This window comes from Danio rerio, chromosome 22 (genome assembly GCF_052040795.2).
Source record: "Danio rerio strain M-AB ecotype USA chromosome 22, GRCz13ab, whole genome shotgun sequence".
Lineage (NCBI taxonomy): Eukaryota > Metazoa > Chordata > Actinopteri > Cypriniformes > Danionidae > Danio > Danio rerio.
In genome coordinates, this window is record NC_141042.1 from 42,303,547 (window position 1) to 42,321,300 (window position 17,754).

General features: G+C 37.5%; 1 protein-coding gene across 2 annotated transcripts; it reads left to right on the plus strand.

The window, feature by feature from the left end:
• Positions 1-493: 493 nt before the first annotated feature.
• lmcd1 (LIM and cysteine-rich domains 1) lies at positions 494-11,516 on the plus strand. Of its 2 annotated transcripts, none has more exon segments than NM_201070.3 (6): positions 494-799; positions 3,716-3,804; positions 4,435-4,690; positions 7,294-7,632; positions 8,309-8,524; positions 11,276-11,516. In NM_201070.3, coding segments are annotated over 5 exon segments (1,029 nt in total). In that variant the 5' UTR covers positions 494-799; the 3' UTR covers positions 11,405-11,516.
• The last annotated feature ends 6,238 nt before the right edge of the window (positions 11,517-17,754 follow it).

A 17,754-nucleotide genomic window follows, 5' to 3' on the forward strand; every position in this document is an offset into this window, starting at 1 on the left:
TAGACTGTTAGGCTGGGCTTAGGGTTGGTGTGAGTTGACAGGGCACTACTTATTAATATGTAATTAGAAATGATGTAATTAGATTGCATGCACAAGATCATATTTTATTACATAAACATAGAGGAGACTTACTTTCTTGACAATTTTATAATAATTTGAGCATGACTGGAAAATAAATGTTGCATCCTTAATTATTTATGCCTATGATTGCATTTTTAATAATTGCTACAGTAACATTTACCCGATTGTGATGGGATCTGTAGTGTCAGGTGAGGTTATCAGTAGATGCTAAACAATATGAGTAATGTTTATAGGTGTTGCTTTATTTATTTCCAACATTTTTGTTCCTTTCTCTGACTGACGCCTTTGCTTTAGGTGTGCTCAACCCTGTTCCTGGAGATCTACCTTCAGCTCCAACCTTAATCAAACACACGTGAGCCAATTAATGAGGACCTGAACAGCACTTGATCATTCCAGGCAGGCAGGTGTGATTGATATTGCAACTCAAGTCTGCGGGAAGGCAGGTCTCCAGCAGCAGGGTTGACACTCATGCTTTAGGCTGCTTCTAAATATGTAAATGCAGAGAGTGTCCTGAGGAACAACACAAGAAAAATGTTGAAACGTGAGCCTCTGTGTGTTCAGCTCACATTCACGAGTGAGGTAATGTCTCCCTCCAGCATCAGAGCGCGCGGGCATTACTGTCAGTCAGTCAGAACTGTGAGCACACCGAGCACTTCAGCTGTGGAGAGCGGCAGGAGCTGCACCTCACCTCACCATAACGCGGAATAAACTCCAGAAGGTAAGTGATGTGTTAGCATTTTCAACTATTTACATGAACAGATGCTACGAGCATCTTCATAAGGACAAGCACGAGTTTACAGTAAAGGGTCTTTATTGTTGCACAGCACTAGATTATTCAGCTGAACAAATGTTTATTTATTTCATATACAGCACATCTACATCTATATAGCAGAAAATAACACTGAGATACAATATTGCTGCTTTTGTCTAACACACCGGTGATGTAATGTCTCATTCCTGCACGAATCAAACCGTGAGTCAGGGTGAGCAGGCAGACGGAGATCGCAAAACCAAACCAACACAACACCAACACACAACACAACACAACACCCTCTGTCTGAAATCAGCCTTAACATGCCGTAACTTCAGTGCAGGTCCTTCTTTTCTAACAGAGTAGATGTTGGCCATGTGAAGGTTTGTGTCTGACCTCAAGCCCAAACGGAACTCTGCTTGTGAATGCGTGTTTTCACTGAGTTTCTGGTTAAACCTCCAGCAAAGTTAGTTGTGGTTCTCGGCTTTGTTCAGCTTCAGGAAATACCGCGTTTGGTGCAGTTTTCGCCTAAATTCTCAAACTGAGAGAAGCTTTGTGGGAAGCGCTTGTGCCTCGGTTGCCATGTCCGAACATTAATATACAACAATACGCCGATTGTGAAGTTCACCAGCTTCATTTGCAGTCAGTTTGGCGTCCGGCTTTCTGGAAAATCCTCCCAAAACGGGGCGTTAAAACGGGACTGTTGACAAATCCAAGAACAACAAGGAAACGGACACTGCTAATGCCATCTGATAAAGATATATGTGCAAAAGGAAATCTCTCTCTCTCTCTCTCTCTCTCTCTCTCTCTCTCTCTCTCTCTCTCTCTCTCTCTCTCTCAAAGCATATGAAAACAAATGACTGCAATAGTGAACGGAGACTCTGATTAACAGCAGCTATATTTAACAATTATTAATTTATGACAAAACCAATAATAAGTATTTTATCAATCAACAGTTTAGGATTAAACAATGATAAACGAATAATAAGCAGTGTTACAGTCTACATTTTGATTTGCATCTCATGTTACGGTGATATTTTTATAGTGCTGTATGTTTATTTCTTGATTCGTTTCTAGTATCCAGTGACAATTGGATTTTTTCCATTTATATATTATAAACATATTAACAACTTTTGTTGTTGTTTTAAAGATACAAGTTCAAGTTGCTGTATTGGCATGATATTCAGTACAGTATTGCCAAAGCACTTCAAATATGTAATATATTAACACTGTCAATAATAATAATAATAATAATAATAATAATACAGGAGATAGATAAATGACAAAAAAACAAAAGAACATAACAAATAAATAATAACAAAAGTCTAAATTATTTAAATTGGACACATGAATTTACATGAACCATATTTCTGGTGTGTAGGGTGTATACATGTTTTACAGCTAGTCTAGTCATTCATCTTCTCTTTAAATTAATAAATGAACGAATAATCCATGTTTTAATTATTTCTCTAGCTGTGGTGTGTTTGGGGCAGAACAGAAGGAAGTGTGTTTCGTCCTCTATTTGGTTTGTGTCACACTGTTTACATGTAACATGGCTGAAACAGCACTGAAGCTGTACTTTGCTGTTGTTTGCTCGTCGATTGAGTGCCAGTGGCAGGACTTTCAGCTGACTTCAGCAAGACGCTTCTAATGTAGCCGCCTGTGGGGCTGTTTTGGGTGCTGCTTGTTGTGTTTCTTCAGGCTGTGGCAACAATTCTCACAGATGACCACAGTTTGATCAGTGTCTGACTATGAAACCAAGATATTCCCATATTACAGATGTGCACTGGTCTGCGCTTTCCTGTTTGTTTGTCTTTATCGTGGGCGTTCCACACAGTTCTGTTGTGCAATTCTGATTGGAGGGTGTGCTCACTCAATTGGCTAGTACGACTGTCACACACAGACGGCAGTCACACCTTTGCTCTGGGCAGGGGAAATTAAATGCATATATAATTCATATAACAGCTTGCGATTTAACTAAGCGCTGTTTAAAATGACGATTCGATTGTAATTAATCACATGGCTCTAGTGCCCAGATCAGCTTCTGTAAGAGGAGCAAAAGTAAACCCTTTGGAAATTAGTCTGTTTAAACAACCAATACACTGAATAATATGCATGTCCGTCCTGCGTGTTTAATTTTAAACACCAGAAAGTGAACGAGAGTTTATAACTTGAGTTAATTGTATAGCTCATTGATTTTAATAGGCTACACCTTTTCATTTATTGCCTGCTGTCTGATGTTTGCTATGTGTTCTGTCAGCTAGTTGATGTCCGTATTTTCACATCTCAGTGTTGACCGGTTTGCTCTACTGTACATGTTTCTCGAAAGCTTCAGCTTCTACTGATCGCTATATTGATTCAGAGTTATCTTTGTGATTTTAACGTTTGAGTTAGTGAGTGGTGCCAACACTCTCTCATCACGGTGTCAAATATAGCTGCCATTTCAGAAGATCTGAGAGGCTTTACCACCATGGCTGCATATGGTCTGTTGTGGTCTGTTTATTGTTGTGTGCTGCTATTTTTGCTCTATAGTAATCTCTGATGAAAGATCAGCCATTTGGATCAGATAATTGTGATCAACAGCCAGATATTATGAAGGCTGTTGGAGATGTGAGTGAGCGTCATCTGCAGCTCTGATCTGTGTCTTACACTGATGTCTCACCAATGCCCTTTAAAGACTGTTTCCTTCTGATTTCTGAACTCACAGTAAGAGTTTGTTCTTGGTTTGCTAGTTAAAGGTTTTCTTTTTTTAGTGGTGGTTATTGGTTCGTCTTCTTGAACCTCATTCACCACTTACTGTCAGAGTTTTGGTCAATTCCTCTTCTTCGGCGAGTTCCTCGTACTGCTGTTCTGTGAATAATCCTCTTCCTCTTTTTTCCCCAGATGTCGAAGGGGCCACTGCCAGCAGGAAAGGGTGCAGCGTGTCTGACATGTAAAGGGATCTGCCCTGGATTCCAGCCACATTCCTGGAGGTAATTTATTCTCTTGACTGAAAATATAAAAATGAGAAGATGTGTGTGTGTGTGTGTGTGTGTGTGTGATAACTGTAGTTGTGTATGTTGGTGTTTCTTTGTAAATTCTTTGTTTCTGCTGTGGCCTTGGTGATACGTAGCTCATGCAACACTAATGTCAGAGCATACAGAACCACTACAAGAACTTGAGGTATCCGGTTTCCAGGCCTCAATTAATTAAAGCGTAATTAAATTCTGGTTGATGTCTAGAAATGAAAGGTGAAAACTAAAAATTGCAAACGTTTTAATAACTTGATGCAAACTTAATATGTTTAAGTCCAGTGTATTAATAAAGTCTAGATTGTGATAATTTACCACTACATGTCTTTCAGGTTGGAGAAAACCATCATGTAGTGTATGATGATGATGATGATGATGATGCAATGCAAAGCTGAAAACGTTTGATTGTTGGTCTAATATGGTGTTCTTTATAGTCCTTGGGAATCCAAAATAGTGGCTTGATTGGTGCTGAAGGTTTAAGTAACTTAATTTAAACACAAGCAGGGCGTAATCATTTCATTAATTAAAAATAATAATAATGAAGTGCTATTAAAAACTGATTATTATATTTTTTTATTTGTATTTTTTCAGAAAAGCTTGCGTAAAGTGCCAATGCAGTCAGGACGAACACGCATTCATTTCCAACAATGAAGATGACCTCAAGGTAGGAAGATTGCTGGCAGACTCCCGCTATACCCACCTCACAGCCAAGGTCAAGGGAGGAGATGGCACAAGGGTTTATAAACGTAATCGCATGATTGTCACCAACCCAGTGGTCTCTCGTAAAGACCCAACGTTCAACACGGTCACATATGACTGGGCCCCAACAGGCCTCACCCAGAAACTGGTAAGAGAACCATTCGAAAGTTCACTGAAACTATGCAGAATTAACATTCGTGAAGATGTCATTACTGCACGTTACATCACAACATTACTGTACTATACATTCATATCTTAAGTGCAGTTTAATGTAGCAGAATTCATTCGTCTGACTTCACATGTAATATTAATGCCAAGTCCTTGAATGTTGTTCAGTGTGAAACGAAAGCTCATTGATAGAAACTCGCTCCGTTTGTTGATGTTCTGGATCTTCCCAGTTTTCCCTTTCTGCAGGACTTGCTTGTTTCACAGCATTAGTTTCTGCAGAGTCTTCAGGAGTTGTTAAGAGACGTCTTGTGCCCAGGAAGTTTCAGGTCATGTGATTGGCTGCTTTTATCAGAGTAGGCCGCAGTTTCAGCTCGCGCTGTGTAGAATTATCTTTAAAGTCCGATAATAAAAGCGCTGGTGTTTTTGGTCAAATGCCAGTCTGATATGTTTTACAAGTCTTATAGGCCTTTGTTGGCAAATGTCGGCAAGCTGAGTTAAAAATAGTCCTCTTCATGACTCAATGGTATGGAAGAGTCTTGCTTAATAATGTCGCTGGGCACATACCTCACCTTTGACTTAATGGAAAAAGCCACAAGCGAATTTGCCCCACTGATCTCACATATTTGATGGGATCTTCATCATCACCATGTAGAAAGGTGGAATTAAGGATGCCAGTTTAGGTTGGGGATTTGAAATGTTTATTATGGTTCCAGAATGTGCCGACTGCTTCTGCTATCTCCAACAGGGAGTACAACATCCCGCAGAGCCTGCCTATCTAGCACAAAGCTCTATTTTCAGCAGGGAGTCGCTGTGTGGTATTGGACCTTGTCCTGGAATTAAGCCCTTTATTTTCACTAAAAGCATTCTGCCTATGTGCCCACTAAAGCCTGTTCATCTTCAGCTTTCTGACTGGTTTTATTTAGCCTTCTGAACAGTCCATTTGTCTATTTAATCCAGTTATTGCATTTTGACTTGAAGTGGCATCGAGGGGGACAAGACCTCCAATGTCCAACTTGTTCTTCTTAAACTATGAAAATTCTACTGAGGGTTTTAAATACCAGTGATACTGTGATAAAACATGATGTATGTCTTCAGTAATTTCCTAAAGATAAACTCCAAATAATATACAGCTGCCGCACTCACCATCGGGTTATGAATTAAGCGATCATGATGACATGTGCTGGTCCTGTAGTGCTGTCTCATTTCTTAGGGGTAAAATTTTAAGAGGTGCAAAAATGGAATTGGGATTGGGCCTAAGACTCGAAGTGTTTCCAGAGTGGATGAAAACATTCCCAACAGCACACAGGGTGGAAGAGTGTCTATGATTTGTGATTGAATGTGTTGGGCTCAAATGTTTATCTTCAGGCAAACTTTCTGCTGTGATCAGTTCACTTTGTAGTGTGTTATAGTTGATGCAGAGCACTTGGTTTTGCTACCTGTGAAGGGTGGGTCCCCAAAACAAGAAAAATCATGGTAAAACTTGCATTTCCTTTTACATTTGCCTTTAAAAACCCTGTTGGTTGGGTTAAGCTCAGTCAATCGCAAAAGATTCTTCAAGACGAGCACTACCTTCTCATTGAGGTGCACAAAGATTGATTGGTTTGGGCCAAGTCTTTCTCATGAATGAATGCAGCACACTCCGAGACGTCTCGATGCACTCGCAGGTACAGACAGCCAGTCTCCCCGCTGAAATACACACCAGGATCTAATCACCATGATGCAGCTTTATTTATTAGTTTCAAACCAGAAGAATGAATTTGCTGGACATAACACAAAAACAACCAATTTTCACCTTGTAGTGAGAGATATGTGTCCTCACAGTGTTTATAGCAGCACGGGACACAGATTTGTCTGTCAACAGCTCAACATGTGTTCTGGTCTTTCATGACTCATTAAAACATACGGAGCACTTTTGGTGAGTGTTTAGAACAGTAAGGGGTGATGATTATAGGGGTCAAACCGCAGATTTGGGCCGTAATATACTTAATTATATTAGAATTTATAATTATAATATAATTATTTATTATAATTTTGTTGTAAACTTGCAGAGAAATGCTGGCCGCTGGGTTGTCAGCCATTATAGTGTGTTCTTACAGCCCACTCCTGTAGTCTGCATTCTCAGTGTATTACCGTTAAAATTCACTTTTACACTGTTTATATCTCGAACCTTTACATTGTGGCTGATATGTGATCTTGCTATGGCTTAATTGTGGTCCACATCTGGCAAACAGGAGCGGACCGCCCAAGTGCCATCAATGCATGTGGTATGTAGGTGGGATGTAAGTGTCTGGTGTGGGCCGGTGTTGAGCTGCATGAATTTAGCTAGCTTGTTAGGGGGGCAGTGGAAGTGTCCAACTAATTAAACCGTGGGAGCAACATCAGTTTGCAAAAGTATAGGCTGACACACTTATTTCCAATGAGCCTGGGCCGGAGATGTTTTGGCACTTTGAGCAAAGTGAACCTTTGACTATTTAAATTGAACACGATTTAGACTGATTTAGACGTCGTTCTGCTGATTTGGAAAGAAAGGTCTGTGTTTGTGCATTTTAACACACATGCTCTTCTCTTCATTCTGTCTGCCAGGCAATGCTGTACATGAGTCTTCTGCCTGAGGAAAGACGACCTGTGGCTGGCACTGAAGGATCTTTATATCGCCACAAGCAACTGACGAGACAGCTTCCTGCCTATGATCATGACCCTGCGTACTGCCACAGCCTGTCTGAGGCCGAGCTGAAAGTTATGGCTCAGTTTGTGAAATCTTACAAGGAGGAATCCTTAGGAGTAGGAGAAGTTGCCCTACCTGGAGAAAAAAGTACTACCAAGAGGAATGAAAAGATTTCCCAAGAACAGCCAGATCCACCCTTAACAGAGCAAACCCCTGATGGAGCAATAGAGTCTCCTGTCAGCAATGAGACTGAATATGTGAGTGCAGTGGAGAAAATGTTAATGATGTATAATCTATTTATGAATGTCTAGCATTACAATTGCGTTTAAAGTCTAGCTGAAGTAAATTTATTGTAAAACTGCGTCCAAAATCGCATACTTCCATACTATATAGTACACTAAAAAGACTATGCAAGCCGAGTAGAGTGTCTGAATTCATAGAATTTGAAAAGCAGTATGCAGGAAGCACCCGGATGACTGGCGAGATGCTGAAGTGCACGTCCCATGGATGCTACAGTATCCCGTGATTTATGAATGACGCAGGTCGGTCACTTGAGATGACCTGCATGTAAAACATCCGAGTTCTGTTCATACTGCTCACATTCACACTCTATAGACAGTAGATGGCAGCAGTGTTTTATTGATGGTCATTTTCAGCGTTGTCATCTTGAATTGAATTTGCAGTCATGCCTTCTATATTGAATTTAATAAACTGTCAATTAAGTTACTATTGGCAGTTTCTATAGGTTACAGTGTCTATGCCAGCATATCTATTAGTATGTCTATTGATTATTGATGAAATGATCCACACTGATCAGAGAGGATTTATTCCAGATGTTCTGTTCAAATCTTTTAAAGTAATTGTAATCTCACCGCTTCATCTTATTATCCTGCCGTTGATGTGTTCCTCTACTCCCGTCTGTCTGTTTCTCAGTATTGCAGTGGATGTGGCCAGTTGGCAGCTATGGATAAACCTGTGGTGTATGCTGACAGGGCTGGATACGAGAGACTGTGGCATCCCGCCTGCTTTGTGTGCGGTGAGTGTGGTGAGGCTCTGGTGGATCTTATCTACTTTTGGAAGGAAGGAGCACTGCTGTGTGGACGCCATTACTGCCAGAGCATCAGACCTCGCTGCCTGGGCTGTGATGAGGTACACGTAAATCCTTCTCATTTGTAGATGTTATTTTGGTCGAGCTTAGGCTCTGTGTGGATTAATTTAACTTGCAATACTACTGGACACACTGAAATAAAACATGTCATCTACACATGCATATGCTTAATATGTTAATATATGTTTGACAAAATCTGAAGTAAAGGTGCTGAGCATGAGTATATACTGTAGCTCAGAGGGGAATATAAATTATATGTAAAGAAAATTAAAAAGAAGTACTCTTACAACCATTTAAGTGAATTGTCCAGTGCCTGAATGGCCATACCAGTCATCTCTATGGCCGGTATTATTGTGCAATATACTCAATATTTAATCAAAATATGGACCCTCGAGTAGAATATATCACTTTAATGGTCCACATTTTAGGTGCTACATACAGAGCATCTGTAAAGTGTTAATGGAGCTTGACTTTCTCTACATGTGCTTCAGTCTTATTCCAAAATGGAGTGAATTGCTTGATTTCCTCAACATTCTACACACAATCCCCCATAATGACCATATTTGTCAAAAATAAAAACAGCTGTAAAATGATATATAATGAGCAAAATCAAAGTGTTCTGCAAACAAAAAGAGCTGGAACACTGATGTCCACCGAGCCTTCGAGTTGCTCAGGCAACAGTTTACCTCAGCACCCATCCTCAGACACCCAGATCCCATGCAGCCCTTCATCGTGGAAGTCAATGTGGCCAACATAGGAGTCGGTGCCATCTTGTCTCAATGGTCTGGTGAATGGCAAACTCTTCATCCTTTAAAATTCAGCCTTTCCTCAGCTAAACATACTGACTTAAGCCCTCTGGCTAGTCTGAAAATGCTCAATTCAATCATGTTGGATTTACCCAATATTTTCTCTTTTTGAAATTATTCAAATATAATAGCTAAATTCTTATAGTATAGTTGATTAGATTTTATTACAGACATTAAGTCATTTCAAAGCAAAAAATGCCCTAAAATCAGGATGTTAGTTTTATTAAATAAAGTCTACATATATTAATATTAATGAAATCTACAAGGCCACAGAAGGACTTTACAGTGTGGATAAATGGAGAAGGAGAAAGTTTCTGGACTGCGTCATGTCATTAATATCATTCAGTAGTTTTACACAAATTATTTTTCTAAATTATTTTAATGATTATTAAGATCATCAACATTCAATAGATTTTTAAAAATCAAACTTTGATGCATCTCCTGCTTTTACCTATTAAAATGTATTAAATTATTAATGACGACAGAACATGTGCTGCTCTACAAAGATAATATATTATTATGGCAAGAATAAGAGCAACAACAAAAGAAGTAGACTTGTCAAATAAAATGCATTTGTTTTTGGTTTTTTAGTTGTGTCCCGCTCCACAGTTCACACATTACTGTCTGGTTAGTTTCTGTCCTCTACTTGAGCTAAAAAGGCAATACTGGTCCAACATGCCTGACCATTATCACCAATAAAGCCCAGAAAAACAGCATCAGTATACTGTAAACTGACAGGTACAAATATTCTAATCCAGTTAAAAAAAGAAAATATTTGTTTCTTAATTGTAGTTTTGTAACTATTAAATTGTTTTAAACTCAGTTGTAAGCTGTCAAGTGTTAAACATGTGACCGGTGGATAAACGTATTTCTGTAACCGTGTATCTGGGTCTCCACTTCTGCTCCACTCCAGGCTAAAGAGAAAGGTCTTCTGCTGATAGGGAAGATGGGTTACATCACTGGTGTCAAACTCAGTTCCTGGAGGGCTGCAGCTCTGCTCAGTTTAGCTCCAAGTCTAATTAAACACCCCTGACTGAGTTCTTTAGGCTTGTTTGAACAGGTAGCTGTGGTGAAGCACATGGAACTAAACTGTGCGTGGCTCTCCTGGAACTGAGTTTGACACCCCTGGATTACATGATGTTGGCATCAGCATAGATTTGTATATGGAGTATTGTATGTTGTTGTATGGCGTATTCAATATGGTGTGCAATCCATCATGTTTGGGAAAATGTGATGCATGATCTGAAATAAACCACTGAACTGGTGACTGCAGCGCTTTGCTTGAGATTCTTAATATGAGTTCTCTTGAGAGATTCTCAAGCTCCAACCCATGTGTGTATTTGCCAGTTGACTTGCTGTCCTAATAGAGCTCTGTGCTGAGAAAGCTACTTTTAACCTTGATGCTTTGTGAATATTAATAACTAACCTCTGATAAACTTCCACAATCTCCTATATTGACCAATAACCCAGAGTAAATTAGTACACATTGCCAAAAATTCTTACAGATGGACAGTGGCATATCGTACATTTAGTTATCAATGTAAAAAGAAACATGATGTACAGTTGAAGTCAGAATTATTCGCCCCCTGTTTATTTTTTTCCCCCCTCAATTTCTGTTTAACAGATCTTTTCAACACATGTCTAACAGTGTTAATAACTCATCTCTAATAACTGATTTATTTCCTCTTTGTCATGATGACAGTAAATAATATTAGACTAGATATTCTTCAAGACACTTCTATACAGCTTAAAGTGACATGTAAAGGCTTCACTAGGGTAATTAGGGTAAAGTTAGGGTAATTAGGCAAGATATTCATAAATGTCCCTGATCTGTTAAACATCATTTGGGAAATATTTTAAAAAGAAATAAAAAATCCAATGGGGGCTAATAATTCTGACTTCAACTGTACATTTGAGGACTATATTATGTGGCATGTGTGTGAAATAAACATCAATTAATTCTCTGTCTCTGCTTTTCTTTTGCAGCTGATCTTCTCTGACATGCTCCTGCAGGAGGCCAGTGGCCACGTCTGGCATAAGGAACACTTTTGCTGTTGGCTGTGTGGGCAAGATATCAGAGTTGAATGTGGCTGTGACAAACGGCAAACAACATAGTTATTAAAATAAGCAAATCCTCCAAAATATCATAAATGTCATTTTATGCCAATATCAGTTACATAATTTCTAAATCAACATACATCCATCAATAAACACATGAAACCTTGAACATGTAGTATGAGACATCAAATTTTCACAAATCTGTAACTTTTCTGAACAGCTCATCCCAAAACAGCTGACAAAACAACCCCGATAGCATAAACTACATGACCGCATGTGCAGATGAACAGCTTTCAGTCTACAAATCTATTCCTGGCATTGAAAATTAAGAGTACCTTATGAATCTCTTTTAGACTAATACAGTTTTCCAATACAGTCTGAACCTCTATAATCATTATTTGTGCTTTACACTTTTACGCTTAATGTCAATTATCATTGCACACTTATTACTCAAGCCCTGAGGATAGAGAGAAACCAAACAACCAAGCCCATTTAGAAGAGCTTTGATAAAGCAGGCTCATTCTAAAATGAGTTTATTTGCACAGACTTGCATTTTTCCTCAATTGCTTAAACACCATTTCTGAAAGCTTGCTCCAATTTATTAAACCATGAAACACAACCCATCCAAAAACTTGTCAGTATTATGAATAAAGTGCTAAATCACACATGCACTCTCAGCACATGCAGCCCAAAAAACAAACTCAATTTGCCAAATGTTATTCATGTGCACAATATGTGTGTGTTTTTATTTACAGATTGTAAAGGTGCTACAGTGCTCAGTGAGACGCAAAGAACACACAACGTTTATCCATCATCCAATATTTCTACTCCTGGGCCGGTTTTTCAAAAGTAATCCACTAGGATTTTGGATAAGGGATTGGATCAAATCTTTAAAAAACAGATTACATAATTGGTAGCCTCTAAAAGTTCAATATTGCCTTATGCTGGCTTCGAACCCACAGCTTCAGTGTAGGCAAAGAATTTACTTAACACTTTGAGCTGGCAGGTCATGCATGTTTTCTAGGCAAAGTAAAAAATGTGGAAGTGTAAGAATCAGGAAATTTAGACTATTTTTGCAAAAAATGCAATACCTCTTGACCACTAGGTGGTACTGTCTTTAAACTTCTGGTATATTTCTGGCTCATGCTGACACATTAAACTCCTTAATATAATATACATAAAACCTTTCACATCAATTAAGGAGTTTGAAAGTGTGGTGGTTGTTATTATTCAGTCAGCATTTAGTAAAGGATTTTCAACATTTGAATGCTACAAATTTGATCTGAAAGTTCACTGTAAAACATGAACAGGTCATTTCTGTACAAAACACACACAATACTGCATCAGATCTAACCTTTATTTTCCAGACAGTAATCAGAGTGTCTGAAATCTCACCATACACCCTCATTCACTAGTCCCTAAATCAGCTGATTAGTTCAGTGCACTAGACAGTGTGGATGAGCACAGTTCTGACTGAATGCAGACACCGATGAACAGCTGCAGTAGATCAGCTCAATCACTGAGGAGAACAAGACAAACACACACAGCAGCACTACAGCAAACCAGCTGAATAAAACAGGATTAAACACCTCCACAAACAGCATTCGCAGCTTCACTGATCACAGTTTGACTTTTACAAATATTTGATCATTAAAGGAGTTTTGATATTTTTTATTGAAATGTTTAATTTGCCCTCACCATCATGGAGATCAGCGGCTGCTTTAGTGGAGCTCTTGATCCTGTACTCTTCTATCTCAGTGTTTCTGAAACTCATTGGTTAAAGCAGGAAAGGTGACGAGCAGCTTTAAATATTTACTTTTTATAGAAATAACTGGAGGAGTTCCATGAATTAAGTAAAAATATTGCAGGCTTACGTGACGTCGTTTGGGACAACAAGCAGGAATTCATAAAAATTAATAATTAGATTTTTATACACAAAACCTTGAGCGCTCCAGCAGCACATGAAGACACACAGACATCAAGAGTCAGGATATGAACCTCAACTATGGTTGCTAAAAGTAAAAAGCTGCACAAGTCATTTATTTCGCAATGCATGCTGGGTGCATAGTAGAAAACTCCCAGCATGCACTGCAGCATGAGTAAACTATGCAGCTTAAAGTTCTTACAGTTTCCTTCTCTGCTTTATTTGATGTTGTTTTTGGGGTGTAATAATTCAGTAGTGTTTTGTGTTGTTCTGGGCTGATTTTAATTTTTTTCCTCGTCACCATTGTTGAGATTGAAAGACTGATTGTTGACGTCTGTGTGTTTCAGAGCTTTGACAAAGATTAAACTCTTCTATTGTGAGAGGTGTGTTTAGGTCTGTGATACAGTCATCTAATGTTGGAGCTCCAGTGGTTTATATATTGTTCTCTTCTCATACAGGGCCAACAAGATATTGATAGAACACAGGCAGGTGAGGGTGGCTTGACTGTTACAGTTATCCTCGTCAGACTGATTCTTATATTTTATTTTGGCTTTTAATGCTATAGAAAAAGTGTGATCAACACAATTAATCATAGCCCCTATACTTATTTTTATTGCTAATAGTTGGAAAGTAGATGTAAATAACCAATAACATGGAGTGACTGTAAAACACTGTAATTTCAAGTAGCATTGATAATGAAACTAACATAAATCAATAGGATTAATCTTAGCCTGGTTATTAACCTGCTCTGGAGCTCAGACTAGCTGCAGAGAAGAAACCTCCATAGTAACTTAATACAGCTTAATGTAATCTGCTTTCAAGCAACTGAGTCAAGTTTAAACTTAGCCAGAATAATTATGATTAATACATTATAATATTTTGGTACAGTATTGCCCGGAACAGATCAGTCACCATTTCCATCAGATAATGCTTATCTTAACAGTTCCAATATTATGTAATGATCAGCGCAAGTTATTCCAGGTGATTGAGGTGTGGGATTCTTAACATAATTGTTACAACCGCAAAATCAGAGTATACAGTGATATAGGAGAACATATATTTAACCTTAACCTGGATCAGATTGTAAGGGACCCCACTAAATCAGCTAAACTTCTCAAAAACGGTAACCCCATAAAAACATTTATTAGTAATGATAGTTTTTATGTTCAACACTTTTTCTACATAATGTCCAGATTAAAATGCTGAAAAAATGAAAACAAAATATAAAAAACAACAGAGATATAAGTTATTTAAACTGACCTACAGCACACTCAACAGAGAACAAACGTGATTGGTGCAAAACCACGAATACTAATGAGTCATTTGCATATGGTCTATCCTCTAATAAAACACAATTTTAAAGATTTTATAAGCTTAAATATGATAATCAAAGTATGGGAAAACAACCTAGACATCAGATAATCAAATTATGAATGAAAATATGCAAACAAGAACAAAGAAAAACAAACACCACTGCCAAAATGCTGTGTCTCAACACCTGGTCAAGTCCCAGACTCTTCTGTTTTACAGTGGAATGATCCCAACGGATTTCCTTAATAGATATGATGGCAGCTTGCGGTGAACCTGGTCTCTGAATTGGCCAGAGAAGGCTTCATAGAGAAATTTCTTCAAACTCTTCTCGGGTGACCTGGGCAACCTTGCGGTGTTAACAAAAGGTCACTTGGGGGAGTGGTAAGTATTCAGCCCCGCTGGGTCCACTTGGACAGCACGCAGAGAAGGTGGTCTTGAGTGAAAGGCCTTGAATGAAGCCCAGTCTTCTATTGGTGACTAGCATCTCCACACAACAGCACATTGTACACCAACACCACCTACACCAGTCATTCAAGAACTTTTCAAAAAAATCAATTCAAACATATCTATTGAAGATTTGTAAACCCAGAAATTACTAGGAGTAAGGTTAAGGAATAAGATTAGTACTTCCATAGAAACACTTCAAAACACCAAATCTCAAATTAAAACCTTACAACTCTTCAGAATGACCAGATTTTCTCTTTCTTTAAGATCCATTATTTCCATGGGAAGATTTAACATTTATTCTTCTAAAACTTGTAACCCAGAACTTTTCAGGAAAAAAAACCCTACATGCCTTCTCCAGAACATCTAGTGTACATGGCTGGTTTAAAAAATAAGATCTTCTGTAAGTCTTAGAACATCTAACCCCAGCACCTCTCAGTGAAAGTAACCACACTTCACTCTTTTACAATCTCTCAATTTCATGGGAATATTGGAACCTCTTCACCTATAAATATTTCAACTTTACCAGTTCCAGTTTCCTCTTCAAAAATCTCAAATATAAATGAAAACATCACATATCAAGAATTCCTTTCAAAAACAGAAGCCCTCGCTTTAAGGCTCTCACTTAAACATTGAAAATCACAGTTTGGTTCTATTGTGAATTTTTTTCTCTCCTCAGCGTGATTGTAGACGTTCACAACTACACAAAATATCACAGACCAGTGGTTCTCAAACTTTTTTTTTTTACCAAGTACCACCTTAGAAAAAAAAATTGTCTCCAAGTACCACCATAATGACCAGCATTACAAAATAACATTGTAGGCCTAATTAAGCGGTGCACAGTTTAAAAACGAGGCAGATTAATTCCTATCATCAAGAATGTGTATTAATGTCAGTCACTTAAACATTTTAAATAGTCTGAACATTTAACTGTGCTTGCAGATAAAAAAAACATGTTTAAATTGAAATGTGCTTTTAAAAGTTAATAAAAAATGTCACTGTTCTAAAAGTAAATAAAAAAAAAATGCTGTACTTAAATCTAAAGTATTCTTAGTAGCCTATTCATCAAAAGCGTGAAATGTTGCTTGGACCTCATAAATTTTGGCTATGTCATTCATACTTTCTGACAAGTCTTGATTTCTGACAAATATATGTTAAATGTTCTTATGACCGGGTTCATACAGGCACAGCCTAATGAAAATAGAGGAATTTTAAGCTTTTTTTCCAGCACCTATTTTTTATTTTCAAGACTGACATGCCATGTATTGAGGACCTGAAATGTATTCTCAGCAACCCATAAAACATTGCATAGAAATTGATACAAATAAAAAAAACATGAATAATATGTATTAATCATATATATTATTAATATAATAAACCTGCACTAAATGCTTGTAAAATATTTTTTTGTACTCAAGTAAAAACTATTACACTGCTAAAATAACACAAATTTTAGTAAATAATACTAATTAGGTAAAAGTACAAAGTACTCTTTTAAAAAGTACTAGTTGGTTACTTTTGGAAAAATCATTTTCATTATGAAATCACTTTTTTAAGTTTAAACCTGATTGAATGGTTTAATTGCTTAAATCCCAAAGCTACATGTTTAGTCATTTGCACTAACAAAGGAAGTACGTTTTTTTTTTCTCCTTTCATGACAATCTTTTTTCAACAGCACTGGTAAAACTACCACATGATCTTTTAAGGCCATAAAGACACTTTTTGCTCATTTTTTTAAAACTATATTTTCAAGCTTTGAAAGGTTTTATTAAAGTATGATAAAGATTTAAATTTAGCCTTTGATTATTTTACACTAACCCTAACCCCTTTACAATATGGCAGTTTTGTTTCTTAGATAGCTGTACATCACATATTTACACTTGATCTTAAACTAAAACTTTACTAAAATACAAGTACACTGTCAGTAAAAAAATAAAACAAATGACTTCATTTTACTTGAGGTATTTGTAATATGACAATACATTTATCAAAGCAGTGCTTTAAAAGCCTTATTGTTAATTTTGACAAACAATAAGTAACAGATTGCTTTGACCTGTAATGCTTTAAGAATACAGAATAAATGTATAAATCACACAAATACCTCAGATATACTCCAGAAACATTTTCAGCATAATTCTTTTGTTGTAAAGAGAGAGTTCCACCTTTGCGAGTTTCACTTCACAAAACAGCCAAATAAGATCATCTAAAAGATCATCAATTTAATTCTACATACTTGATAACTTTTGACTAAATTTAGTCAAGGAGCAAAGATAAATGTCTACTTTAACAGTGAACAGAGTGATTGTACACAATCTGGGCTTTTCACAATCTACATTTCACGCAAAACTTGACAAGGTCGACTGATTGGCCACACTTGTCAGTCAAATCACACTTTAGATTCTGATTTTCAACAGTTTGACACATTGCACTAAAAAACACTGAGCACAGCGCTGATCGAACGCTACACAAAACAGCCAATGCTGATCACATCGATGTTATAGTACACATAAAAGGATTAAGTGTTAACTGTTTTTCATTTGGTACCACTAGGAGGAAGCTTGCGTTTATGAACCACTGCACAGACAGTACAACTATTTCCAAAATGTATTTGTCAGACAGTACTCCATGTCATTTGCAGTGGTTTCATAATAAAGTTAACCCTTTAAGAGATTTCTGATGACTGGTTTAAAATCTGTCCAGAACCTTAAAACTCAATATAATTTGCCGG